Here is a 27,951-nt window from a genome sequence, read left to right on the forward strand (position 1 = left end):
GGCCAACCGGCCGTGGCCACCGGTTCTCTCTTCAGCCACAAACGTGCGCATACGACCGACCCCCAAGAAGCTGAAAGGAAAAGCACGTAAAAGAAACACGTCCTCAAGGGCTTCAACACAGCGCGGACGTGCGTGCCCCTGGGTGAGGATGCTCGGCCGGGCCGCCGGCCTGGCCTCTGGCATCTCAGGGGAGACGCGAGGGAGCCCTGGCCCCGCCCGGCCCCTCGAGGACCCTCCACCCCCCCGACATCCGTGGCCTCATCTCCTGCGCAACGTCAAAAGGACAGTGACCCTGCTCTGGAGGCCCCGCGTGAGGGGGTGGCTGGCTGCTCTGAGTTGCGTTTCAGACGCAGGGCGTGAGGCCAGAAAGGCCCAGACCTCCGACGGGGGTGGGGCGCTGTGGGGAGCCCAGCCTCCACTCGCCACGGCCCGGGGACGGGCGGTGGCCCCCGCTCTGGCCACTCCCGTGGGGCTTGGCTCTGGGTCCACCTGCTGGAAGCAGAAGAGGGAACAGAGCAGGTGCTTCATCAGCTGTGTCTGCAGCCCCGGTGCCGGCACCTCCCGGGAGCAGGGGCCAGAGACGCCCCGCCCACCTGCAGCCACGCACGGCCGGCCTTGAGCCCGGCTTCCCACCGGCCCGCACGCTCAGCTCCTGTTCCTCTGCACAGAGGGGTCCGCGCTCCGGGAGCGGAAGCCGTCGGGGAGCTGGAACAGGGTGAGCTCCTGGTTCCAGCAAGCCGCAGCCACAAGCAGCTTCTCCTTCCTGCGGGGGCGGCCATCTCCTCCCCAAGCACTCGGACACCCTCGCCGTCTCTGTGTTGTGCGTCCAGCAGGAACCAGGCCGAGGCCAGCAATTTGCACCTGAGGAGCTCGGCATGGAGCTGCCGCCCCAGCTGGGCTGCAGGGCCCTGAGTCCTTGGGGTCCCCCCCGAATATCACGGAGACGTCAGAGAAACCGGGCCTCGGCACGCACACCCTTCACTGAAAACCACCAGCCAACCAAAGGCGTCAGGGAGAAGCTCACCCCGTCCCATGGCTGTTCTCGTCATCAAGTTCACCCCATCCCACGGCTGTTCTCGTCATCCTGTTACTTTTGGTTAAATTCTAGCCATAAAAATGTCTACAAATAAACAGGCGCACAAATCAACGTTCCGTCTGCATCCTCCTGCAGCACAGGCCACAGAGAGAAAGAGAAGGATTTCTGAACGGTGGCGCGCAGACAGACCTGAGTCCTTTACGTGGGTTTTCTTCAGAACAAGTTAATGGAAAATCGTTACCTTTTACATTTAGAGTTATTTCAAACGACTGGAAAACAGATCCCACTCTAGAGGATAAACGTGACCTTTTCTGCGGTGACTCCCCCCGTGACTCTGGACGTTAACCCGGGTCTGCCTCCTGCTGTGCTGCACCCCCTTAACCCCACACCTGCCTCAGCTCTGGAAGGAGAACGGGGTCCCGACCCGGGCTGCCCAGATCCACCTCTTGGACTCGAGGGGTTAAAGGCTGCCTCTGGCACCTCACTCACAAGCCAGCGTGTGGGAGGTGTGGGTCCAACGCTGGGTCACTGTGAGGTGGGTACGGAGAGTCAGCCAGCCAGCCCCGTGCCCTGGACACCCACCCACCCGCCAGGAACAGGAGAGAAGCACCATCCGTCCCAAGGATGGGCCAGTCCTTGGTCACCAGCGTCTACAGACGTCATTTCAGTCCTAAAGGCGTCCAGGGAGAGAGAAGAAGGGACGCAGAGTCAGCGGCTTCAGAACCTGCCTCGGTCACAGGTAACTCATGGCTCCGCAGGAAAGTGCTCAGAAAAAGTCTTCACGAACCCTCTGACCATCCCCTTCGGGGCAGACACGTGCCACGGCCTGAAAAGTAGGCGCTGGGCAGACAGATAGAAATGCGTCTCGGAGCCGCCCACACCGCCTGCGGCCGGGTGAGCAGGCCTCAGGGTACACGCTGCCGTGGGAGCCCCCGGGGGACAGCCGGGGCCACTGAGCCTGCGACAGGAACAGCACCTCCCAGTGCACGGACATGTGGTCCAACAAGCTCCAGCCTAAGCTTCAGCTTCCTTCCCTATCACACACGCACACACAGCCCCTCGGCGCGCGCGCACGCGCACACACACACACACACACACACACACACACACACACACCCTTCTGGAGAGCAAGAACCCTGGTTTGCCTGGCCTGTGCTCAGCTCCAGGGCCCCTCCAGTGGTGGCCAGGCCGGCCTGAGGTCCAGGAGGTCACCGTGCTCTAGGGGGAAGGTCTGCGGCCAGGTGCCGGGCCGTGACGGCTGTCCCTGGGTGTCGGGGGGCGGGGAGCTCGTGTAGTTAAGACGAGGCCACTGGGCAGCGTCTTGCCTCTCAGCTGCACCAAGTGGGGCCCAGAGCAGGCGCCCGCGAGAGCCATGAAGAAACACACACCCTGCTGCCTCGGCCGCAGGAGGGGCCTGGCAGGGACCCTGCCCTCGGGGGAGCTCAGCAGAGCGCTAACTTCCTCGGTTTTCAGGGTCCCAGTGGCCTGCCTGACACAGAAGGACCGTGCTGGGTGCGCGCCGAGGACCTGAGGCTGAGCAGGGCGGTGGCCGCGTCGGGCTTTCACCAGGAAGCACCGTGGGGAGGTCGTCCTGCATCGGGCGGGAGCGACCCCGAACACCCCCATTCCGTTTACTCTGACTTCCCCAAGGAAGACCCTTCTGGAGAAGTGCAGCTTTTCAGAGGTTTTCCTGGCAAACCCCAGCCCCCGGGAGGAGGGACATCCTTGATGACCGAGAGCACATGGACTCCGAGTGCCTGAAGGCGCAGACGGCGCCGGGGTCCGTGAGAGGCGCTGCTGTGAGGCCGTGTCAGCGTCAGAGGCGCCTTCGTCCTTTTTGTTCTGTATCATCAGCTGTTCACGAGAAAACAACCACCATAAAGACCCTTTCATCTCCTCCCCGAGACGCCCCGCCAGCTCCCAACCCGCTGACGGAGGGGCGACAGCGCCCGCCCGCGGCCGGCTGCGCAAAGCAGGGGCGCTTGACTGAGTTTTCTAGAAGGAAGCAGCGCGGGCTCTTTCTAGGCTCCTGTCCAGCAGGACGGGACTGCCGCTCGGGGGTCTCCCTGCCCGCAGGGGATCCGGCCGGGGGACCTGCCACGCTCCTGGTCTGGCCTCTTGAGAACGTCCCCAGCCTTCCACAGACACACCAGGGCTCAGACCTGCCGGGCAGTGGGGGACAAGGGGCAGGGGGGAGAGCAGGACCCCTTGTCACCTCCTTCTGTCTCCCCGGGACAGACTCCCTGCCCCTGTCCCCTGCCTGCCTCTGTTTGCAGAAAAACTTTAGCCTCCTAGGCCTTCCCTGAGTTCCAAAGAATAACTTGAATCAGAGAAGTGAGAAAATGCAGAAACAGGCTGGGGACAGTTCACGGGGCCTTACGAAGGGCCGGCACAGGTAACGACCAGGTGCGATGCCCCCTCCTGGCTGAGTGGGAACCCACCCTCGCCAGGTCGCACGTGCAGCCAGAGGGCAGGAGGCTGGGTGGCAGAAATGCCCGTGGTCCGGGGCAGGGGCTCAGGCCACCGGGCAGCCTGCAGAATCTCCCTGGCCGCACTGGGATGCGGGCGGGCTGTGCGGTGCCCCTGGTCCTCTTCCAAGGCGGGCGCGGTTAGTGCTGCGACCCCGGCTGTTGGGGCACCGCCTGGGCTCCCACCCCCCCACCCTGTCCCTGCCCCGCGAACATGAGCGTAGGGACGGCTGCTTCCTCCGAGAAGCCAGGGTCCTCTCAGGCCCTGCTGGCACCTGAACCTGTACCTGTCAGCAACCGGCAACCGGTTTTTCAAAACAGCCGCCAGCCTCCAAAAACGCATCCATCACCACGGCTGTCCGCGGTGACGGACGGCAGGTGGGTGCGGCTGGGGCGCGCGGAGATGGGAGCGCCTGGCACCGCTGTCACCCTTTGTCACTGGCCAGCTGAGCGCCCAGCTGCCAGTTGCCACTGCGCAAGGCATGAAACATACTCTCTGAGCAATCCCGCCGGAGGAGCTGAGTGGGAGGCTGCATCATTAATTCGTTCGGGACGCACAGCCCGTTAGACTGCACACGATCGTGGTGTTTATAGTTTGTCTGTTTTAATTACGGCTTAAGAGGTGCCAAGTTTGATCGCAGGATCATCTTTTCAGTTCTGCTAGGCAAGCATGTTTGTATTAATTTGCATCTGAAACGCGAAGCTCTAATTCCGGGGGTGGGAGGGGCAGCCGTTCACTTTGCACAAAGCACTTCTTTCCGACGCTGGTGCCAGCCAGATACCCGAGACCCCTTGCTGCAGAGGACCGGTGGGTGTCCAGCTTGCCCTGGAGCCCCTCGCCGACTTGTCCTTCCAGGAGCCCCTGCCCGCTGCAGCCTCTTTCTCCCTGCAGGTCAGGATGCTCGTGTTTCCGGAAGGACCTGACTCCCCTCTGGGAGCTTCCAGGAGCTTGGCGGGGTGAGCACCAGAGGCAGGGCATCCCTGGGCATCTCAGGGGCCCAGGGCTGGGGAGGGTGTACCTGCCACTCTAGTGGGGGACCAGCAACCAACACCAAAGCCCAGCCAAGCCGGCACAAAGGATGACCTCAACTTCCCTCTTCAAGGGGGTCACCTGCCACCTCCAGACAAGACGACGCCGGCAGACGGAGGTCCCGCGTCCCCATCCCTGCGTCTCCTCGGACCTTCTGACCCGCACGACTGCAGTGCTGTCTGGGGCGCTCGTGGTCACCTTGGGTGCTGCGCTGACCTTGGGCAATCTGGAAACCGTCTGTGGGGTGACCCACCAGCTGAGGACACTGGCCTCCCCAGGAATACGGGTCGGGGCCGGCATGGCCTCTCCCACCCCAGGACCCGGTCTGTAGGCACGAAACGGCGGTGTCTCTACAGGGTCACCGCTGAGGGCAGCCGCTCACCCAGGGAAGGGACAGCTCGAGGCCTGGGCCCCGGCTCAAGCCTTGGTGCGCCTCTGACCGGTGCTCTTTCCTGGGCCGTGTTGTTTGGAAGGAAAGGGCACAGTCCTTGGAGGGGGTGGGGCAGAGGATGAGCTGCCTGCATCCCAGCCCCCTCCCCCTCTTCCCGGTGCCCCAGTGCCCACCTGGAGGCCGCCTGCCACCCTCAGTGATGCCCCCGAGCACTGCCTGAGAACCTGCAGGACCCTGTGGCCCCAGCCAGGCCTTGTCCACCAGGCGGCCCATCCCCAAATGTGCCCCGCTGACTCCCCGCTGTGCAAGTCCCAAGAAGTGGCCACCTTCACCTCCATACACGGCTCTCCTGTAACAGGCAAAGCCCCGATGAGGTGTCCCGGAGCCACGGAACACCCGGGCGGCCTCGTCCTCACGCTGCTCTGCACATTCTGGGAGCTGGGACGGCTGGTAGGCCTCGAGAAGCCATCCACTCGGTCTAACAACCTTTCGGGAAAATTTGGAGACCTCTCCTCTGGTGTCCACAGAGTTTCTGTAAGTTGCTTCTACAGTTAGAAACCCTTTCAAAAAGCCATGCGGGCCAGCAGACTGTGATGTTCCAAGAGGTGCTTCCATGGTGTTTTAAAATTCAAGACGTAAACAGGTAGCTTAATGAGCGCCACTGAAATTAATCTGCAGCAAAAGAAACTTGGTCGCTTTCAGTTAAACGTTTAGATCTAGCTTTGCCCACAAGTATGTTTTCTGAGTTAGCATCGATCTCTCCAGCGGTGGGAGAGGAAATGGGGCTCTGGCAGGAAGGGGGCTGCAGAGCGTCCCCAAGTTCACGTCCACCAGGACCTCAGCCCACGACTGTTTTGTCAACCAGGGCCTTGGCAGATGTGACGGGTCAACGTTCTCGAGCCGAGCTCACCCTGGATTCAGGGTGGCCCAAGTGCAGTGACTGTCCCCACAAGGACAGTGAGGCAGGGAGGAGGCACGTGAGGCCGGAGCAGAGGCAGTGATGACGCGGCCACAGCCCAGGGGCGCCTGGGCCACCGGAGCCGAGGAGGCAGGAGGGAGCCCCCTGACCTCAGACTTCTGCCTTGAGACCAGTGTCCCAGCCGCCGGCCGGGGACACGAAACACGACCAGGCACAAGCTGTGTCTTCCGTGGGGACTTCAGAACATACCAAGTTCATTACAATTTTCTTCATCAGCTGGACACGTCTGGGGCCAAAGGTGACGTGGCAACCCAGAGGGGACACGCGGGTGCAAGGGTGGGGTCCGGGTGTCACGCGCTACGCTATCCGCCTACGACTCCCCCGTTGGGTCCCTGCTTCTCCGCCAGGGCGCTCAGCCGCCAGGGCGCTCAGCCGCGGGACTGCATGGCAGCTTCCTGCTCAGCCTGGATGCTTTGTGAACAGCTGATGACTGTGCTGATGAGGCGTGAGAAGATGGTCTTTAACCCCTAGGGCTAAAGTCTTCATTTGACCAAACGGTCCTAAAAACTCGCTATACCAAAAATCATACTCCACGCGCTGGGAATAAAAATCATTTCCCATCGGCTTGCTTTACTCGCGCAGTAAACTGTGTGCAGAGATGTACGTTGTCGCCAACTGAACAGCCATCTATCCACAGGGTAGACGGACCGCGTGGTGTAAAGAACCACGTGCACGAGAAAACCCTCCAAAAATTAATGCACGAATCTTAGACACATCTGGTTATTCATCGAGCAAATAATTCAATTAAACACCACTGATTCCTCCCTCCTTTGAAAGTGCCAATTTCACAGCCCTGGACAACGGAGCGCTTTTCTCACGTGTGCGGGTGCACAGCCAGAGCAAACACTCCCTGGCAGCAGCGGGGCAGGGGCAGCGTCCAGCGAGCTGTCGTGGGCAAGCCCAGAGCTTGGGGGTGCGGGGTGTCCTGGTGGCATTCAGGTCCACTTAGATGCGCTGCCACACTCCGGGCGGCTCCCAGAAGAGGCTGCGAGGAGACTGAACGGAGCCCGGGGTGAAGCCGCCGGTTCCGCGAGGGAGACTCCGTGTGCCCGGAGGACGGGGTCTCCTGGAGCCGTCCCGCCCCGCCAAGCCCAACGCCTACCAGCAGGCCCGCTGGGAAGAGCTGCTGCTCAGAACGACCACGTCCCCTTGGGGTGCAGTGGGACCTCCTCGGGCCCGAGACCGCCCTCGCCACGCCCCCTCACCAGAACCCACTCTCCCGCGCGGGGTGGGGTGGGCGGGGCTGGCGGGGCGGAGGGCCTCTGCTTCCTGCCCCCCTGGGTCAGCCCTCGTGTGCCCTTGTGTGCCCAGGACCCGTCCCTGCCGTGGGTCCCTCTGACCTCTCAGGACTGCTGACATGGGGTCCCCAGCACAGTCCGAGGGGCTTGCGGTGAAGGCACACGGAAATGCCTAGAGCAGACAGATGACTGACTGTTTAGGAAGTGACCTCCTGGGGGAGGGGCCACACAGATGCGTAACGCCTGTGACTCTTACCAGCAGCAGGACTGCTGCCCTGCACCTGACCTCACACACAGCCGCCCACACAGGGAAGCGGCAGACACTCCGTGCCCCACCCCTTCCCAGGTGTGCTCACCAGCTGCCCGGACAGCGGGACACCAAGGCCGGGGGCAGGTCCAGGGGCGGCCAGGCCAAGGGAAGCCGAGGGCCGGGGAGGCCAAGGTGGGGTCCGCAGGGGCCCAGGAGGGGAAGCTTGTGCACATAGTTCCGCTTCCCTGAAAAATCAGCTGTTTGTGAGAACTGCCTACAAAAAACAGCATTTCCTGTAGTTCCTTATCTAAGTCAGTTAATTAGTTGGAAAAGCGCTCAAGAACGAAGATCCCCTGTACTTTCCTGAAGGAAGAGGAACTTATTAAAACCTGGGCAGTCCACCAAATATCGAGGCTTTTGGCCTGGAACCTTCAGGCTGTTGGTCCTTGGAGACGCTTGGGGCCCCCGGGTGGCCTTCAGAACAATGCGCCCATCGGGGGTCTCCCTGTGGATCCACAGACCAGGCAGCCCCTCGGTACGCGGGGGCGAGCCCTCTCCCTCCTCTGCGTCTGGCCCTCAAAGCGCTGCTGCTCAGGGGACGACCTCGGGCTGTTACTGACCAGGAAGTGAGCGCCTATGTCCCTGCTCAGGCTCTGCCCCCTCTCACTCACGGTCAAGGACGTGTGGCCGTGGGTCCTGTACCACCAGCCCCGACATCCTGATGATATGGGGCCGGGCTGCCACCTCTGGGAGGAAACACAGAAGGATGGAGCCGCCCAGCCGCGGGCAGCGCCTCCCTGGCCGAGTCCAGGGTCCATCAGGACGCCGGCCAGCACCGGCCACCTGTGCGGTCACCGTGTGGCAGGAGTCCTTCCTCTAGGGGATGGGACAGGTCCCTGGGGTGAAGCCAAGGTCTGAAGGTGAAGGGTCAGGAGAAAGGGCGCCGGGCAGAGAAGCCTGGGGAAGGGGAGGGGGTCACAGGATCAGCGGCAGCCACACGTGTCACGGCCCAGCTCCGCTCACGCCCCCTCACGCCCCCTCACGCCCGCTCACGCCCCCTCACGCCCGCTCACGCCCAGGGCCGTGTCCTCCCGCTTCCCACTCAGTAAGAAAAGGAAATCACGACTCTGCAGGAGCCTCGGCGCCCCCCATGGAAACCGGAGCCCCGCCTGCGCCACACGTCCCGTGACAATTCCGCCCGCGTCCAGAGCCGCTGCCCTTAGACGGGGCCCTCGGGCGAGCAGAGAGGCCGTTCCAGCACAGCAGGCTCACTGGGCCCAAGTACCAGCCGGAACTGACCTGCGCTCGGGGGCTCAACCCAGCAAAACCAGCGCGGCTAGAATACCAGAGGAGGCACTGTTGGCGAGGGCGCCTGGCCTGCGGGCACTGGGCTGGGCTCCCCACGCCCCTCACAGCATCACACGTGCACTGGCGGATTTCAACAGGCGGGCATCGCACCCATGGCTCAAAGGCACGGAACCCATGGGACCTTGGATCCAGGTTGCTGATTGAGCCAAACTCAAAATGAGGAGGGGAAAAGGCAGCAGAACCAAACGCAGGATTTTATGGTCCTCAGTGGAATTCATTTGTCTATTTGAAAACACTCCGAGTGGTCGAAAGCCCCCTCCCCACACTCAGGCGCCTCTCACTGCTCAGTTTTAAGACAGAATCTTCTGCCGAGAAGGGAGGATTACTTGTACCTGAGACGCCAAAGGAAGATGACAAGAGGGGACCCCCGGGGTCTCCCCCTGCTGTTTCCACCATCACTGCAGGCACACGCTTGTGTGTGCCCTGCTCTGGACAGGCCTGGGCTGGACCCTGCACGCTGTGGTCTCCCTCCTGCAGCTGGGTCTGGGGGGACCCGCTCACCTTGGGCGGCTGGCAGGCCCCCTTCGCTGCGGCCTGGGTCCCTGCCATCAGCACTGCACCCCCGGGAGAGTGGGGCAGGTGCGGCAGCGGGGCTCAGGGCCGCAGACCCTCTGGGAGAAGCCGGCCCCACGCAGAGGAGACCACGCTCCAGGCCACGTGGCGGGACCCGGTGGGGCCGACGAGCTGGCCTTCCGACCCGGTCGCCTCGCGGCTGGTGCCCATCCAGGTTCCACCTGCGCCTGCTACTCAGCGGGAGCGTCACCCAGGGGCCTGAGGGCACCCTGGAGATTCCCACAGCTGGGGGGAACTGGCGCATACAGCTGACCAGGGGCTGCCTTCTCACAGGTAGCTTCCTCCCTTTCCTCTCCCGACGGTCAACAGAGGAATCTCCAGGCTCAGCACACATGTGCTGAGTGACCCGACCACTACCCAACTACTCGCTCGGAGGGGCTCCCATAACAGCCCCCTTTTGACAGTAAAACGTTCTCCATTAGGAGTTTCTGCCTTAAATAGAACCAGTGAGCAGGACAGTGGGAACGCGCCCGTCGAGGATCACGGGCTTCCGCTGTCTTCCCAACATGACCGAACACGCGTGAGGCTCCCGGCGTGGCCTACCTCCACCACGGACTTGGAATCCAGTCGGAAGTTGAAATCGCCAAAGACAAAGTAGGACGCTTTCTCGAATCGCTGGTCGATGATTCTGGGAGGAGAGGAGCAGAGGGGGTTACTGAGGCACGGCGCCCGCCACGCCCGGCCTCTCCCCGGGCTCCCCGCACGCATTTCCCACCGCCTCCTGCTGAAGGACGCTTGCACCCCAGTGACCGTGATCAACACGCGTTCCCCAGACGGCTCCCAGCTTGCCAGCACTGGGGTGTGCGCCAGCGCAGTCCCATCCGCTGGGCCGGGGCCGTGAAAACCACGTTTGGCGTGCAACGACAGCCTGCACCAGGGAAGGAAAAGGGCCACGCCACACGCCAGACACAGGAGAGCAGCCAGGAGCGGGCAACCCACATGAGCCCAGGACGCCTCCGTCTGGTCCGTGGACGGTTCCTCCCATCGGTGGTGGACACCTGACCTCATTCTCAGCGTTGTAGCTTATCCCCACGTGGATGTTTGGAAGCTACAAAGTGAGAGTGACTATGTCTTTTTTTTTAAGCTAAGTATTGCCTGGCTCAAAAAACTTTTTCCACGTATTTTAAACCAATCACAATTTATTTCATAGAGATTTTTCAGCTGAGAAACGCACACACGGCAAACGTGACAGTGATATGTCAGTGTCACCCCCACCCGGGCCCCGTACAGACCTCTCTTCCCCGGTAAGAGGCCAGGACACCACCCAACCCCGATCCTCCGCTCACTCACTCCCCCACCCCCTCCCCACCCTTGGTGGCAGCAGGGTCCCGGCTGCACTGGCCTCAAGGGCAAAGGAAGCAAGTGCGGGTCACTTCCAACTCAAAGCGGAATGCGAACCACGGCTAACGAGACAGCCCGCAGAGCAGACGTGTGGTCTGGGCAGAAGGGAAGGGAGGTTCAGTGACCCAGGTCCCCGGTTCCACCACCCATTGGTGGCTGCACTGACACCCCCGCCGAGACGGAGCAGCAGGGCCCACGGGCACAGTGTGGGGCGCCGCCCCCATGGCCCACGTGCTGCGATGGACTCTGAGAAAATAAATATTAAAGGCGGGCAAAGCCGGGAGCACCCCTCGCCCAGATCAACTCAGAAATATCTGGCCGGCACCGAGACACCTGGGTGCCACCGGCCCTGCCCCGTCCGGCCCCCAGGGCAGAGGGAGCAGGCGTGCCCCCAACCCCGGAGCGGCCTTCCCAACTTGACGCACTAGCCTGAGAAAGGAAAGGTGACTGACAGCGATGACATCACCGCTGTTTCACGACGGTGGCCGCTGGGCTGGAGGGACAGTCCCGTCCGCACCCCCGGGGACGGCAAGCTGGTGGCTTCTGCTCGCGCCTGGCCTGCTTTCCTTTCTGGTTCCTTGCCTCCTGCTTTTTCAACTCCAAGAGTTTCCCTGTGAAGTGTGATGGTGATGCTGTCTGTGCTCACGGTACCTGTCACGCACGAGCCTTAATTTTCACGCAGGAAACACACCCACGTCCCCCCAGCTGCTGGCCCTTCTCCCCCCAAGGCTGATTCCCGACAAGTCCTTCTCTCATCTTCCTGGCAGAGTCTGTAGTGCAGACTTTAATCCATCTGGAATTACGTGTGAAGAAGGGGTCTTAGTTTATCGATTTTCCCAACAGTCGGCTGATCCAAACCCTTTATTAAACATTCAATCCTCTTCCCCTTGAGTTTGTGCAGAACAGGAGTCCCTGGATTACATGGGTCTTTTCGAGACTCTCCTTTTCTGCAGATCTTTTATCTATTCCTGTTGCTTTTAAATCATAGGACTTCTCATGGGGAAGCCCTGCTTGTTGAAGTTCTTCTAGGAATTGTCTCAGCTGTTTTCATATTTTCTCGCATGTTAATTGCTGTATCACGGAGCTAAATTCCACAAAAAGTCTTGTTTTCCTGTTTAGTTGGATTGATTCTCACACATGCGAATTTGAAGACAAAGGACGTATTTTAACAGATTGTCATTAACGGTGCAGATGACAAGTGACGTCACTTCTTGTGTGAAAAGTTAAGTCTTTCTGGGCTTCCCTGGTGGCGCAGTGGATGAGAGTCTGCCTGCCGATGCAGGGGACACGGGTTTGTGCCCCGGTCCGGGAGGATCCCACATGCCGCGGAGCGGCTGGGCCCGTGAGCCATGGCCGCTGAGCCTGCGCGTCCGGAGCCTGTGCTCCGCAATGGGAGAGGCCACAACAGTGAGAGGCCCGTGTACAGCAAAAAAAAAAAAAAAAAAAAGTTAAGTCTTTCTGTGGAGGAGACATCGCTCAGGGATGAAAATACAGGGAGGCCGGTGGGTCGGCCCCGGGGCTGCCGTACATCTAGGACTGGCCGTGTACCCCACCCCGTCCCACCCGCCTGGCACCTGCGGGGGAGGGGGAGGAACCCACCCCCATCGACTGTCTGTCAGCAGGAGGCTATCCAAGCCATCTTGAAGAAAGTTAATCTCTTCTGCCCTTAAACTTTAGAAGAAGAAACTACCTCAGAGAACCTGCACAGGTTCCTGGAAAGGCCGACAGGGTGTCCCGTCGGGGCACGGACTCCGTGGTCGCCCATCTCCTGGGAAGGGGACCCAGTGCACAAGCCCCACCAGGAAAGGAGAAGCAGCAATGTCCCTCCCGGCCCCGCCTCCCAGGACCAGTGAGTGGATGAGAGAGACACAACCCCTGGGGCTCCGCCACACTGCTCTGTACGAAACCCCCACAGGGAACGCTTCACTGCAGCCAAGTGACTGCGGGCTGTGCGCCGAGGCCAGAGACGCCTGCGGCCCCAGGGCCTGTGCCTGGGGGCGGGCACGGGGGCTGCGCCCTCACCTCCAGCCTCACGGCTCTGGGGCCCCACGTCACCGCTCTGCGCCCAGCAGCCGTGCAGCCCCAGCGCAAGGACCGCCAGTCCCTGCAGCTCCCCGAGGCCCGTCGGCCCCAGCCCGCCTGGAGGCCCTCGGGGGCACCTCCCGGCCTCAGCCCCCTCCCCCTGCGCCCCCGGCCCAGCAAGGCTGCCTCCAGACAGGAGCCTGGGGGGTGCCCATTGGCGTGTCCCGGGGCAAGGGGCTGGGGAGCAAGCTGACACGGCGCCTGGGACCCCACGAGGTCTGGGCTCAGCGGTCGCACGGCGCCTCCTCACCACCGCCACTCGGACCTCAGGCCACTCAAGGGGACTTCTCTTTTCTTTCGTTCTTTTTATTTATTTTTTAAGAAAAACTAAACCAAACTGAAGCTTCGACTTGATTTGCTGAAGGAAGGAGGGCGAGCTGTCACGCTTCCTGGGCAGAAACACTTTAAATGTCCACTTTAAACCTACACATCTTATCCTGAGGGTGTATCAGTTTCTGTTTCTTAAGAAGCCCAGGGCACAATGTCCTCGAGAAAAGTCGGTGTGGCAAGTGGAGAAACCTCTGCGTTCACAGGCGAACCGGCTGCTCTCTCGCGGCTTCTTACGCTTAACGTGGTGTCGGGTCACACGCGACACCTGAGCAAGGCGACGGGGACACGGCTCAGACGCGAGGCCAGAGCGCTCACAGCGCCCCTCGATCCTGAACTATTTCTCGAGCCAGAGCATTTGCCTTAAATCTTGTCTTGGAAAGCCGGGCTCCAGCCCTGCGGCAGGAAAGGCTGGAGCTCCACATTTCCTGGGGTCGAAGCCTTGGAAGGTGCCTGAGGGCGCTGGAGGTCACGGCCACACTAGCTCTCCTGCTCCAGGGGGCCACGAGGGACGCACAGGAGGTCCGGCCCAGGCCTGGGCCCCAGTCCCCACACAGGCGGTTTCCCGGGAGGTATGTGGAGGCGGGCGGGCGTCAGACGATTTGGGTGAAGCACGAGCCCGGCTGACCCCGGCTGACCGTCCTCGCCCTGACGGATGGGCGGGAAACGAGGGACCAGGAAGCAGTGCAGACGGCCGACACCGTGCCGGGGAAGCAAGACTATCTGGCTAATTAAATGGCAGAATCCGTTTAGAGGTAATTTCCTTTTTAAAAGATAACGAATTTCAGATTTAATATGGGACTAAATCAACTTTAAAGAGCTCTGAGGGTTCGGAGGGAGAGAATGCTGCATCTGGCGGCCTTCCTGGAACCCGGCCCCCGCGGCCTCTTTCTGGTGACGGACGGGGTGGCCCGCGGTGACGGGTGACGTGATTTCATCAGCTTGTCTCGGGTCTTGTAATTCTATCATTAAAACCCTAAACTTTATCATCTTCCCGTGCCCTGCTCCTTTTGATGTAATGGCCTGAGCCCATTAATAACATCGCCGTCCGAGGCGAGATGGAAGGGCTGTCACGGGGAAGCAGTCGTCCGAGTGCCAGACCGCGGCCCGCAGCCCTCACTTTTAATTTCAACATAGTGCCATTTGGGCCAGCAGGAAAGAAGCGTTGTTTTAAAATTAATTACCTTGTCAGTAGCTATTATGATTAAAAAGTAGGTCCACGTCAATACCCTGTGCCTAATTCAGAAAGAGAACTACACGAAGAGCCATGGAAATCAGTGCTTCAGGCCCTGAGAACGGAGCCTCTTTCTGTCTTGACGGGCGATTTCACGACGCGAGGAACCTTGCTGTGCCGAAGGGTCCCCACCCGCTCAGGCTGCCTGTGCGGAAGGAAGGGGCCGAGGACGCCTCGCGGCTTGAAGAGCCCGAGGGCAGAGGCGACAGCCCTGAAGGGGCCACAGACCGAATACCTGAGGTCACACGTTTCTACTGGGGGCGGCTCGGGCCTTGGACAGGACGCCAGGCAGAGGGGCAGACGAGGGGCCGTCGGGCCTGCCCACCAGGCTGCACTCCAGGGTCCTTCCTTTGTTATTTTTAGCCTCTGAACGTGGTGGAAACTGACCTCAGGTTTCGTCTCAGATCTGGGAGAGGCCATGTGCTCAGGTCAAACAAGTTGAAATAGCAAAGCACGGACGGCAGGAGGTTCCTACGACTGGCCGCTGATTTCAGGGTCTTTGGAGTTTCCCTTAGTCTTAAAGCATCGGATTGAAGGGTTTATCACACGTGCATCTAAGCTGCCTTCTACAGACCGACCTTCCTGGAAGCTATTCTCAGGACTGCACGCTTCACTCTGCCCCGCGTGCTGGCCTCGGGCTTGGGCCGGTGGGGCTGGCAGCCCTGGGGGAGTCCCCTACTATGACAGCTGCAGGCACGAGGGAGCCTGTGGGGAGGTGGGTTGTCCCAGACGCCCCTGAGGCAGAGACAGAGGAGGAGGATACCGTGTGAAGGCAGGAAGGACACATCTGAGGGATGGAGCCTGAGCCGAGTTCCAGCGACGCGTGCGCTCCTCCAGCCCGGCGTCTACCCAGGCCTGGCGCCCCAGTGACCTGTGAGGTCACCCATGCCTCCTGCAGCAGCAGGCACCCTGGGGCTGGGCCCAGGGCTCCCCAGCACGGGTGACACACGAACCCTCAGCCACTTGCATGGGGTGGACCAGGGGGAGTCTCAGCACAATAAGGCCACACCCTCGAGCAGCAGAACATGGAGAGCGCCGGGGCAGCCGCGGTGGCTGGTTACAGAAGCCACTCTTTTCCGTAAGCTTCCGGGGACCGCGCCCGGTTCTGAAATGCCCCTCTGGTCTCAGCCGGCTGGTGGCCGGAGCTCGGCTGTTGGAATGAGGCCATGAGGCCCCGCGGGCGCTGGACTGTCCCTGCAGTCTTACGAGGAAGCCCAGCCCCTTGAGACAGTACTGGAGACGGAGCGCTCAGGAGATGATCCAGGTCAAATGGGGCCATGAGGGTGGGCCCTGACCTGATGGGACAGGTGTCCTTGTAAGAAGAGGCACCAGGGCTTCTTCTGCCACCTGAGAACACAGCAAGAAGGCAGCCAGCGGCGTCCAGCAGGAAGGGGTCTCTCCAGAGCCCGACCACGCCGGGCCCTGACCCCAGACCCGTGGCCTCCAGAGCTGAGGGCAACGAAGTGCATCGTGGCCGCGGGCTCTCCAGTAATCTGCACGGTTGGTCCGGCTCCAGCCTGGGCCTGAGTTTCCTGTCTGTGCACCGAGATGTCCTCCAGCCCACGAGGCTGCCTCTGTCGGGGGGACAGGAGGGGTTCAGGCCCCACCATGGCCGGCACTTCTCAATCAAATCGCTGTTTGCCACCCTCTGCATGGCCGTGCTCCCTTTGATGACAACGGTCTCCAGGGCAGGGCTGTGGGTGGAGACCTCCTGCAGGCATCAGGCTGAGCTTCCCGTCAGCAGTTCTCTCATTCGTTCTTTAAATAGCATCATAATATTAAATACGCCTTTTCTGCTCAGATGCCACCACAAGCCAGAGAAGCAGAGAAGACCCATAGCCTCCTGGGGCCACTCAGTTCCCCCACGTACCCGGAAGAGAAAACAAGAGCTGGAAGCTCAGAAAGCCGAGGGAGGCTTTAAGACTTTTGATATCAAAGAACGTCGGAAACAATGCTGAATGTCAGCGGCTTTCGGGAGATGCAGACCACCCCGCGGTCCCCAGTCCGGGTGAGCACGCAGCTGGCGGGGCCACCGTCCGGCGGAGAAGGACGAGACGTCCTGAATGCTAGCGAAGCCCCGAGAACACCGCAAACGAAGGCCAGCAAGATGGTGGACGAGCACGGACGGAGCTGCCACGAGGGACATGGAGCTGGAGGGTGGGAGTGACAAACGCACGATACAAGCCACAGAGGGAGGTGCCCGTGCTGCCGTTCACGTGACACTCCAGGATATCATGTAAGGGGCTCACGGAAGCCTGCCTCCCCCAAAACAACAGAGGATGCAAACGTGCAATAAAAACATATACAATACTGCACACATGTTAACACACACAAGCGGTCCAGGGATGTGCACGGGGTCCAGGAAAGACAGGCACTGGATCAAGACGGCGGGGGGGCAGAGTGGGGGGGCGGGTACGACGAGGGTTCAGGACAGAGAACACAGGGGCATCGACGGCACCCTCGTTTCACTTCTGGACAGAAGGACAAGCACGGAAAAACGTAAACCTGACACTGCCGAGTGGAGGGCGCAGGACTGTCATCGTAGCCTTCCACACCTCGCTGGATGCCTGACGCCAGGAGCACGCAGGAGCCCAGCCCTCGGCTAGGGAGGAGCCGGGGTGGCGAGGACGCTGCCTGGTGGGCCCGGGACTCCTGCGTCTGAGCTGGGCTCCAAACAGACACGGGACAGTGGCCACCTGGGCCTCCAGGCTGAGGGACGCCTGAATGGGGAGGTGGGGGCCACCGGCCACGTGGGGCGTCCCGATGCCCCGCATCCTTAGCACAGAGCCTGTCTTTGCCTGGAGACCGGCGGCTTTTCTTCTGCTGGCTGACCAGCGAGGCGAGTTCTGGGAACGGCCCTAAGAGAAACCCTGAGACGAGGGTCTTTGAGGCGCTGACAGCTGACGGATGACCGCCCGCAGGACGACAAAGGGGAGCTGTGAGCAGCCGCATCACACCGCCGCGCCCTGGGAAACTAATTGCTCCCAATTGTCCCGGGCAGCATTATTTCTCTGGCAATCATTTTCTTTGAAAGCCCAAAATGAGCATGAAACAACTCTTTTGACCGGACATAAAAGTTAAATGTCCCAATGTTGATCAAATTAACTTCAGCGCTGTGACAATGGACTGTATTTGTGAAGAGATGCTGGGGGACAAAGGGGCGCTTTATGCCAGGATTTCACAGTTGTGATGTAAAAATGCTCCTGAGGACCTGGCCCGGCCACATTGCATAGGGAGACACAAGAGCCCTGTCACTTGTGGACAAAAATCTCACTTCACGGCCGAAGCTTGGGAGAGCCCAGGAAGGACTGTGTGAGCTGCAGTCTCTGCTGCCGAGTTAACGCCCTAAACGTTCCCCAAGAGCGTGACTGTGCGCCTGGAGAGGGACCACCTGTCCCCACGGGGGGTACAAAGGTGCACGCGGCACACACAGCCCCCCAGAGCCCCGAGGAGGGTCCGAGCCACCCCTCCAGGCAGACAGGACCCCAGGCCCCGCGCAGAGGCCCCAACACAGCCCACTGCAGCGTCTCTGAGCCTGACGCCCTTTGCTAATTAGAGGTTTGTCTTCTTTTAACCTTGCAGAGCGAGAGGGTTTTTTTTAATTTTCTTTTTTTTTTTTTGGCCCCGACTCGCGGCACGTGGGATCTTAGTTCCCCGACCAGGGGTCAAACCCACACCCCCTGCATTGGATGCACAGAGTCTTAACCACTGGACCGCCAGGGAAGTCCCAGAACAAGAGATTTAAAGCAAAAAATTATTGCACAAAAACATCAGTTATGATTTACCATAAAAACCCAGACGAACCCACTGGCCGCCCTTTATTAACACTGGAAATCCTATTTTGCAACGTCTCCAAGGGGAATCCTTCCCACTAAGCCCATCACAGCAAGGGCGCCATAGGCGTGGTGCTCCGCAGGGGACATTCATGGCGGGCGCTGCTCGTAGCGTAAACAATTCTGAAAGTTCACACACTTCAGACGAGAGTTTGACTCTCAGGGTTTTTTGTTTTGTTTTAAGTAAGATTTTTATTTTGGAATAATCTTGGATTCACAAAAAAACTGCAAACACAGCACCGGGTGCCTCTCGGTTTTAACCCGCGGTCCCCCCACCACCTTGTGGGGACAGGACCTGGGCTGACGTGCCACCTTTCCCGGGCCTGACACCCTCGCTCGGATGGAAACGCGAGCCTGCGAGGCTTTACGGGGAGATTAAGCCGGGAAGGCGGGCTCCCCTCGGACCCCGCACTGTTTCCCTGCGTCCACGCCGGCCGCAGACAATGTTCCCAGAGGTTCCCAACGCCCTGAATGGGAAACTGTTGGTGGCAGCGTCCATTCAAAGGGCCAGCATGGCATTGTCCTCCCAATCGGCAGAGAGAATGCGGTCTGCTGGTGGCTGCCAAAAGGTTAGCATCCCCGATGAAAGGGCGGCCCGTCATTCACCGCCGACAGAGCGGCCCTTTGTGCGGGCGGCCCGGCCCCGCGCGGCGGAGGTCCGGATGCGGCTGGCTGAGCGCCCCACAGAAGCCCTTCATGGGAACGCAGAGCTGGGGAAGGGCCCGAAACCCAGAGGCCGCTTTCCCGGGGGCCGCAAAGCACAGGCGGTCTGGGGCAGTGACACATCCTCAGGCCATCCGTCTGACGACCTGACCACAGCCGCCAAGCCCAGCTCATTCCCCATCCAGCCGGCTCCGGCCCCAAAGGAGGCCCCAGAGAGGGCCCAGGGACCGCAGGGCCCCAGCCGCGCCCCAGCCGAGCAGCCCTGGGAGGCCGGTCTGGCCGCTGCGAGATGAGCCCTCCCAGGAGGGCCGCTCCCAAGTCTGATGTGACCACACGCGCCCCTGGGCCTCCTCCCGGACCAAGGCACCGTGCGCGTCAGGCCGGTGCCGCGAGGGCGGACAGCCCGGGGCCTCAGCACAGACTGGGCGATGCTGGCGCCTGGCTGCAGACAGGGTGAGGGCAAGCAGATCCCCGTGTCCCCCACGTGGGGGCCTCGGATGGGGCAAGGGGCCTGATCTCCGGCAGCCCGGAGGCGAACTGGCGGCCACTGTCTCGTCCTGCTGACTGGTGGCACGAGGACAGGCTCCTGGCCTTCCGGCTCCGTCCAGGGAGCGTCTCGGCCGAGCACGCTCACAGAAGGAACAGGCACAACTCATGGTCTGGGCAGGCTGGTGAGGTCCTGGGGAGATCTGAGACCCCGCCCCAAGCCCAAGAGGACCAAAGGCCCCACTTAGGGCACGGGCGCTGGTGGGAGAGGACTCCAGCTGAGGACTCGGCCGCTGGACGCGCTCCGGCAAATCAGGGCCCAACGCAGCCTGTTAATTGGGTGTGAGGAGCTCCCTTTCTTTCCCAGATGACAGCCCATCAGCGGCGACCCCGTGAGAGGTCACATGAGACCATCGCAGACAGAGGGAGGGCCTCAGAGGGCCCAGGGGGGAGGGTCCTGAAAACCAGCTGTGACGGGGGCCAGGGCGGTAGGAGGGGTGTGCTGGGAGCCTGGGCAGGTGATGGGAGGAACTCGCGCACTCTGACGACCACTGAGGCTGCCTCCCCTCTGGCCAGGGGCCCGCAGCCGGGCCGGGAAGCTGGGGCAGAGCGGTGCGGGAGGCGGCGCTCCGCCGGGCAGGGCAGACCCGCCCGGCCAGCCACTCCAAGGGGCCTATAGCCGGAGCCCGGTGGGGGGCCAGAGTCTGGGAAGACTCAGCCCGCGGCCAGCGGGACCCCAGGCCAAAGGAGACCTCCGTCTGCCATGGCTCATCTTCCCCCCAAGACGGAAAAGAAAGTGAGGACACCCACTGTCCAGCACGTCTGGACAGGATAACGGGAGCCTTGGGGCAGGGGTCGGGCTTTGTGCATTAGCCCTGGGTCGACACTGGCAAGTTCCGTATTTTGGGTAAATACGAAAAATGGCTTAAAGAGCAAGGCGCGCTCCTCCCCAGAGGTGGGCGGGGGGAGGCCCCCCTCAGTACCCACCTGTCGAGCACGTAGCCCAGGGCCTTGTGCCGGATCCCCGAGTACACAGAAGGGCTGGTCTCCCAGGCAACCAGGTTGGAAGCATCGTGGAAAAGATGGATGTTCACCAAGTCGAAGGCACTGCGGGGACAGAGACAGGAAGCTTGGAGGAGGGCTGGAGCTGCCCGGCTGCCTGGGCCGGCCCCCCATGCCGCCCCACCTGGCTCCTCAAGGCAGGTGCACCCACGCTGCCCGGGCGTGTCCTCCCCCGAGGTGTGGTCAGAGGACACACAAGACCTGGAGTCCTCACACAGTGAAGTCCCCACACGGACACGGGTACTCGGCCAACGGAAAAGGGAGCTGTTTCTCTGAAGAAAGGGACCTACACAGGATCCCAGGAACTTTCCTCAGAACGGGGGGCGGGGGGAGCGGGAGGGAGGCCGGGGAAGGGGCGACGGGAGGGGGGAGGGGGGACAAGGCCCCTCCCCAGGCCTTAGCTCCCTCCACGGGCAGCTGGTGCTACAGCCCGAAGCCCCCTGTGCCGCTCAGTGCTCACCATGGGGTCCCCGTGCCATAGGGGTCACTAAGGGATTCATTTCACTCCCCAGAAGAAGCCCCAAGCTCACAGCCCTTGGAAAACCCTTGGGGAAACCCCAGCAGCCCAGCGTCGCCTGGGCTTCTGCAGGGACGTGGCGAGGCAGGTTTGGCCTGTCAGCCTCTCGTGCCCAGGGAGCCCTGGGGCATCGCTGCAGCCTGTCTGCCGCACAGAGAGGTGGGGGCCATCCGCAGAGCTGGGACCACTGGGCCCCACGATCCAGTGAGACACGTGCGCTGACCTGACAGCCCTGTCCTGGGCCGGATAAAGAGCTCGAATTCTCTCCTACGGCCTCATGAGGACCCACTGACCCCAGGCGGCCACCCCGTGCCCCTCCCACGCTGCACCGGGGGGGCCCGTGGGACTGAGAACAAGGGCAGGAGTTGGGGGGTCAGGTCAGGAAGGCTGCGGCTGTCTCAGCTCCCTCTCACGCTCTGGGACCCTGGCCTCAGGAAACGCCCTGACGTGCGTGGCCCTAAGGAGGGGCCCGCGTGGAAATAGCAGGGGGGCCGCGGTCACTGGCTGACGCTGGCACCTGACGGGAGTGCAGCTCCTGAGGATGGGCTGCAGCCGTGGCCTGAACAAGCGGTCAGCTAGCGGCAGGTCGGGCCTCTCCCCAGGGAGACACCCCAACCCCAGGACCTCACAGTGCAGACCGTGGCCTCAGTCCCCCGGGCCCGACCCCAGGTGGCCGAGCGCACGTCAGGGAAGCAGGACCCGCTGCTGGACGCAGCAGCAGGGGGACCACCATGGGGAGGGGCTGCCAGGGCACCCACGGGATGGGGGGGCGGGTGGGAGTGAGTGCTGGGACACCACAGTCATGTGCCCGGCAACCACGCTCTGTGTCACACAGAGTCGCCAGAACAAAAAGGGTCAAAGAGTAGAGGGTCGGGTCGGGTCGGGCAGCCTTTGACGGAAGTGCCCCCGCAGTGCTGAAGGGGGGCGTCCTGGGACGCAGGGGACCACGGTGGACGTACCAGTCCGCAAGGCACCACCTCGTCCGGATGAAGCCTTTCCTCGACCACTTGCACTGAAAAACAAACAGGTCACACTTGTCAGCAGTGAGGGGGGAGGAGGGCACGCCTGGCTCACAGGCAGTCGGGGCGCCGAGAAAAGTGGGACCACACGGGCTCCGCACTGGCTGTGGGCAGGGACGGGACCACGAGGCACGACCACCACCATCTCCCAGACCAGCTGCAGGGGCTCAGTCGGCCAGGCCATGGGGGGCCCCAGCGGACAGGAGGACGCCCTTCGCCAAGTTCAGGGGGCCCCGAGCGGCGGCGCCAGCAAGACCTCCTACGCAGCTGGCGGGCCTGGCGGGTGACAGGACGCGTCTGAGCCGGAAGGAAGCTGCGCGGTCGGTGTGGAGAGGCCGCCACTAGCGGGCTCGGGGCCTGCGGTGTCATCGCCGCGAGAGAGCCGTGTGGGACCCCGGGAGGCAGACAGACACAGAAACCCCATCTTTACTTCTGCTCCACCAACCCCACCTCAAAGAAAGGAACTTCTGCTGGAGAAGCTGGGAGAAGCCTCGCTGAGCCGCCACCCGTCCTGCTGTCCCGCAGCTGGGGCGGCACCTGCCCCGCCCAGCGTCAGCGGCCACGTCCCCTCGTGCTCACGCTGGGAGGGGAGGAGGGTGGGATGCAGCCGGGCTGCCCAGCAGCCGCTCTGTGACGAAGGACGTTCCGTGTTGGGGGCCGCGTGTGACAGTGTCATAATCAACTTTCACTTAAATGGCCACACAGCACAGGGTAGCTTCACGGCCTGAGCAGTTTTGGGAGTGGGGCTCCGCCCGGCACCCCTTGCAAGTCTGCGGGAGGCACTGGGGACCTTCCTGAATCCCTGGTGGCAAACTTTAGGGTGCTGGAGGGAACGTCTGTCTTCTCCGGGACCCTCCGCCCACGTGCCAGGGCAGCGTGTCAAGCGTCCACGGAGCACAGGGGCTGGTCCTCGGGCGGGGGGCACGTGGGGCTGTGCCGTGGGGACAGGCGGGGGCAGAGGGCGGAGACCGCGTGGTCCCGGAGATGGTAGCCGCGTGGGACCCAGAGACCGACGCGGCGAAAAGCACGGCCTCCTGACGGCCGTGTCCAGGGAGGTGGGGCCAGGCCAGCCACACATTTCTTTACTTCGAGCAGACAGTTCGGCGGCTGAAGCGCTCTCCACGCGCCTCCCTAGCCACCGCCCCATTTGCTTCTACTCCCCCGACAGCCAGCCGTCACGAGGGGCTCCTCTCGCTTCTGCTCCGTTCGTTCGGCGCCCCGTGGGCTCCTCACCCCACCCCTTGCCCAGACTGCTCTCACAAGGTCACCACGGCCTTGAGTTCCTGACGCGTCCTCAATCGGACCGCTGATTTGCTGATCCTCTCTCTGACCACGTCCGGTTCAGAATCCAGCCCGCTGTTCAGCGCAGGACCCAGGAGCCCTCGAGGTTGAGAATCGCACCCAAGGTCACATGGCAAGTGGTCACCCGCTGGGGCAGGCCGCAGGGGAGCCAGGCTGGACGTGGGCCCGGTCAAATCCACCAGAAGGTCTGTCGCCTTCTCCCACTGCCGCAGCGGGAGTGGGAGGGGGTCGCCACGCACACCGGCTGTCGAGGGCGCCCCGCCCCCCCTCAGCCTCTCCGGGAGAACCAGCGACTTGTCTTCCGTCTGCAGCCACGTCCTGCAGAGAGTGGGAAGCAGGCGCCGCCACCCTGGTGCCCTCGTGCACATTCGGAAACCAGGAGCTGCAGCACAGGGCGGCCTGACTCCTGGGCTCAGGGCGAGCCTCCGGAAGCAGGACCAGGGTCTGGGCCGGTTCCCTGGGAGCAGCCGGCAGGGCAGCCTGTGGTCAGCACACATGTAGGGAGGCTGGGGCCTCCAGCACAGAAGCTTCCGGATGCAGGTGCTCATAGCAAACGGAGGCGGGGTGCAAGCGGGCGGGGCTGGGCCTCCTCTGCCTCTTCCCAGCCCCGTGCACGCTCCCAGGCTCACTGGTCATCGGCCACCTTCTCAAGCCACCCAAGGCTCCAGGCGACGGCAGACGGGACGGCAGTGGCTGGGGTGCCCCGGGGTGTCCACCCCAGTTCTCAGAGAGGCTCTCACACTGGAGTGGGAACCATGTCACGCCCGGGTCTGGGCGGGGGCGGTGGGGGGGCCGCCACATCATTCACCTGACAATATTAAGTCTCTGCTCAGATGCCCTGTTAATAGGATGCCTTTACCAGCAGATGGATGGCGAATACAGGCGGCTTCATCTACTAAAAGACGGCATAAATCACGGTGAGAAAAGGGAGGCTGCGGGAAGGTTATCACCACCCAGCCTCCCCGTGAAAGGCCCGCTTCAGAGCATTAGTGCAATTAATTCATCTTTCATAAGAGCTTGGAACAGTCCCTGTGATGCATGGAAACAACCAATTTCTCACGACGGGCAGGAGGAATAAAATGCCTCGGCCCCGACGGACGACGCAGACCTGCTTTTCAAAACGGTCTCGCGTTGCCTGGAGTGCTTCCCCCAGAGGCAGCACGTGGAATTCGCGTCGAGCCAAGAGCGCCCACAAGCCACCAGGGAAGTTCTGTCGGTTTTATGTGCAGTGGGCTGTAATTATTTGGAATTGCATCATGCCTCCATCACGGTAATTACGTTTAGATTGCCCTTAAGTGACGGTAATAAAAGAAAGAGAAATCAGTCTTAAACTAATTCCCTCCCCCAGAACGTGTTCCAATAAGGCTAAAGGCCTGGACTGCAGGCCCAGCAGGAGGGGAGTAGCCGCAGCACAGCCTCCTGGGCACCGCGGCCCTGCCCGGCGGCCTGCTGGCCTGACGCACGCCAGGCAGGGGCTCCTGGCAGGACACGGGAGCCCGGCAACGGTCCTGGAGTTTCTTACACCTGAGAAATTCCACGCAGTTGACAGAAACATCAGAAGCATTTGTGTTTTTCTCAATAAGATTTTCCTTCTGTTAATTTATGGAGATGAGAGGAAAATGAACAAGCCCTGAAAACTCATACGTCATCAGACCCAGCGGAGCACACACTCGGGCAATTCCATGGAGCAGAACGGGGCCCCCAGGAAGGCCAGCACCCCGGGGCAGGGGTCACCTTGTCCCAGCAACACGCCGCTCTAGTCGAGACATCGGGGTCTAACCCAGAGACCCCCCAACCTTCTCCGGCCAGAGACGCACTCCCCCCTCTGCCTGCGGATGACAGTGAGGCCGCCTGGAATTGGGTCTGAGGAGGGCTCAGTGCCCCCGGCCGGCACCGGCCAGCACCTCGGGGGGCACAGCAAGCACATGGGGTGTGCAGGGAGGTGGGAACCACAGCTGAGGTCCCCACACCTGCCCCCCCCCACCACCCACAGGTCAACCTCAGCCCAAGCTTCACAGCCGCCTGGGCCCTGGTGGGAAGAGAAATGCGGGGAGACCCCCAGACACGCCGCGGCCTCTGGGGAGGGAGCCCGCACAGGGCAGAGCCTGAGGGCCAGGGCGGCAGCGGGCAAGCCGGGAACGCAGAGACTCCCGCCCAGGTGCCGGGCACCTTCTCCGGAGGAAGCAGTGGGGCCCCCTCTGCCCACCCAGGAAGACACGGTGACCGTCACAGAAGGCTCCTCTTCGGGAGCAGCACAGCTCCTAGATGACAGATGCCGGGAGCCTCCAGTGACCCCAGCTCCGAGGGCACAGGTGGAGTGAGAGGACCCCGAATTCTGGAGTCATTGGCAAGTGACGAGAGGATGAGGGACAGCTGTGGGCTGAGCGAGTCCCTGGGGCGACGGGGGCCGCGCGCTGGGCGTCCAACCACGAGCCAGGTCACCCAGGTGCGTCCCAGTCCTTGGCGGGGGGCGCGGAGTGGGAACTCCGTCCCAGGCACCAGGCGTCCCCTGGGTGGGCAGCGGCCTGGGGGAGCACCTCGAGGGAACGGGCGGGTTCGGGAAGAGCAGAGGCCCGCCTGCCATCCCTGCCGCCTGCCAGTCCCAGGCCACGGGCTCGCCTTGGCACCTGCCGCGGCTCAGGACTCCAGTGGCAGTTAAAGGGGAGAGCTGCAAAGATACTTAACTGCTCAAAGGGCTGCCTCAAGTGCTCCCCGCCCAGCCCCACGCAGGCCCGGGCCCAGCACTGCCCACCAGCCACCCAGCCCCTGCGCTGATCTGGGCGAGGCTGGCTTCGTGGCCATCCCCGGCAGCCCTGCCTTCTCTGCCAGGTGCGTGGACCCTGGACGTCAGCAGGGGCGTCAGGGTCCCTCCTGCAGAGCAGCGGCTGACATGCCAGAGCCTCTTCCTCGGCCCGTTCAGGGCTGTCCCCAGCGGGCCTCTGTAAGCTGGCTCTCCCGCTCTTAAGATGCCCGCGTCGGGGGAGAGGCCGAGACCCTATCTGTGGCGCTGCAGGCCCCGCCCCTGGTCTCCCCACAGCTTGCGCCGTTTTCACCGGGGTCCCTGGTTGCTCTCAGGCCAGGGCCAGTGCCGGCTCCCATGCTGCCTGCAGGGGAGCAAGGGTGAGTCTGGATCGGGATGGGCCAGGAGACCGACACTGATGGCCTCTGAAACTGACTTCTCAGCCCTCGCCCTGATCCGGGGAACCCTGGGCCGGCCTCCTGCTGGACATGTCCACTGGCCAACGTCCCGGGAGGACTGCAGGACTCACAGGCTCGGCCGCACTCATGGAAGGCTGAGAACGGAAGCTTCCGGAGCCTTCTAGCCACACCCTCCTCCAATCTTGGACGCAGAGCAGAGGGGAGCAGTGCCCAGGGGCAGGGGCAGCGGCGGGCGGGGCGGGAGGCGGGCCCCTGACACCGCGTCCTTGGCCGGGGACGCGGCCCATCCTTCAAGGCACCGGCCACCTTTCCTCCACTGCAGGATCGGGTCATAAAGCAAGTTAATAAAGTTGCGGCCTTGCTGAAATCGGCTCCCAGTGCCGCAGGAGGGGCGGCTCCACAGAGTCACGGCGGGCAATCCTCGACCAAGAAGACCTGCCCCGTGGGGTTTTGGGGGCCGTGTGGAAACGCAGCTGTGAGGAGGGGCCGCCCGGCTCTCAGTCTCACCCCCTAATGCTTCAGTCACGGGTCACTTCCTACTGCGAGTCAACAGGCCCCGAAAGGGAAGGTGATCCAGTCTGGATCAACACCTGGACTACACAGGTTACGAGACTCCAAACACGCTGGTCGTGAGAGTATTCGCTGAAAATCCCAGAATCCAAAATTATGTGTGCAGCGTAACGGCTACATAAAAATAACTGGACAAAAATGCACTAAAACCCAGAGGAAACACATGCACGCTTCCTGACTGTGTCTGAGCAGAGGGTGAGAAGTAACCCCGCACTTCCCTCTGCTGAAGCGCACAGGGTGGGGGCACCGGCTCCGAGTATGCAGCTGCGCCTCTCTGGCCACACCCAAGCCTTTGCCAGGGAAGAGCCCGGGGCTCACTCAGCACCCTGGGGATGGGGAGAGCCCCCCGAGTGCCACTGTCCCAGCACGCCCGAGCTCTCTGTTCGGGTTGCATCACTGGCCAGATCGACCTGCTCACGCTGAGGTTTGCTGGGAGGCCCCTGGCGCACCCCAGGCCCCAAATGAACAGGTTATGGTTTTTCTACCTCTCTGGGGGAAGGTTCCTTTGCCTGGAAACGATGATGATTAGAAAATTTACCTACTGATGTAACGGTAAACACCACGGGCTCTCCCAGCCCTCATCTAAGACCACGCAGATGAACCCACGTGGGTTTTAGAACCTCCCAGGACAGAATACTGGAGCATGACGGCAGCCGGGGGATCCCCACTGTGAAGTATGAAGATTTCACGTCCTAAATCCCACCTGAAAGTAAACGCACTAGTACGAGTGTGGCCGGCGGGGCCCCGACGTACCTCGGGGAAGTAGTCCTGCGGAAACTTCTCTTTCTCCAGCATGGGCGTGCTCTCCAGCGTGTCTGAGTAGATCTCCTTACCAGTGACTTTTTTATACTTCTTGGCTAGGAAAGAGCAGAAGAAGGACCCGGGGGTAACTTCAGTTCTTCTCCCCCTCCCCCCAGCTCAGGGCCACGTGGGGTCCCGCATCCCACCCGGGCAGTGCTGTGGAGGCGAGGGAGGGCCCAGGAGGCAGACCCGACGAGGGCCACGCCCCCAGGCAGGGCAGCT

At 62.1% G+C, this 27,951-nt stretch overlaps 1 protein-coding gene across 4 annotated transcripts in view; it reads right to left on the bottom strand.

Moving 5' to 3' along the window:
- Nucleotides 1–27,951, bottom strand: part of INPP5A (inositol polyphosphate-5-phosphatase A) — a 179,405-nt gene that overhangs the window by 26,574 nt on the left and 124,880 nt on the right. For all 4 annotated transcript variants that reach the window (XM_067708973.1, XM_067708974.1, XM_067708972.1 and 1 more), the window contains 4 exons: nucleotides 27,682–27,785; nucleotides 21,838–21,890; nucleotides 20,287–20,406; nucleotides 9,877–9,961 (listed from right to left, as the gene is read on the bottom strand). In XM_067708973.1, coding sequence (XP_067565074.1) covers nucleotides 9,877–9,961; nucleotides 20,287–20,406; nucleotides 21,838–21,890; nucleotides 27,682–27,785 — 362 coding nt within the window. The remainder of the gene's footprint in view (nucleotides 1–9,876; nucleotides 9,962–20,286; nucleotides 20,407–21,837; nucleotides 21,891–27,681; nucleotides 27,786–27,951) is intronic.

The sequence above is a fragment of the Pseudorca crassidens genome, chromosome 16, assembly GCF_039906515.1.
Source record: "Pseudorca crassidens isolate mPseCra1 chromosome 16, mPseCra1.hap1, whole genome shotgun sequence".
NCBI classification, from domain to species: Eukaryota; Metazoa; Chordata; class Mammalia; order Artiodactyla; family Delphinidae; genus Pseudorca; species Pseudorca crassidens.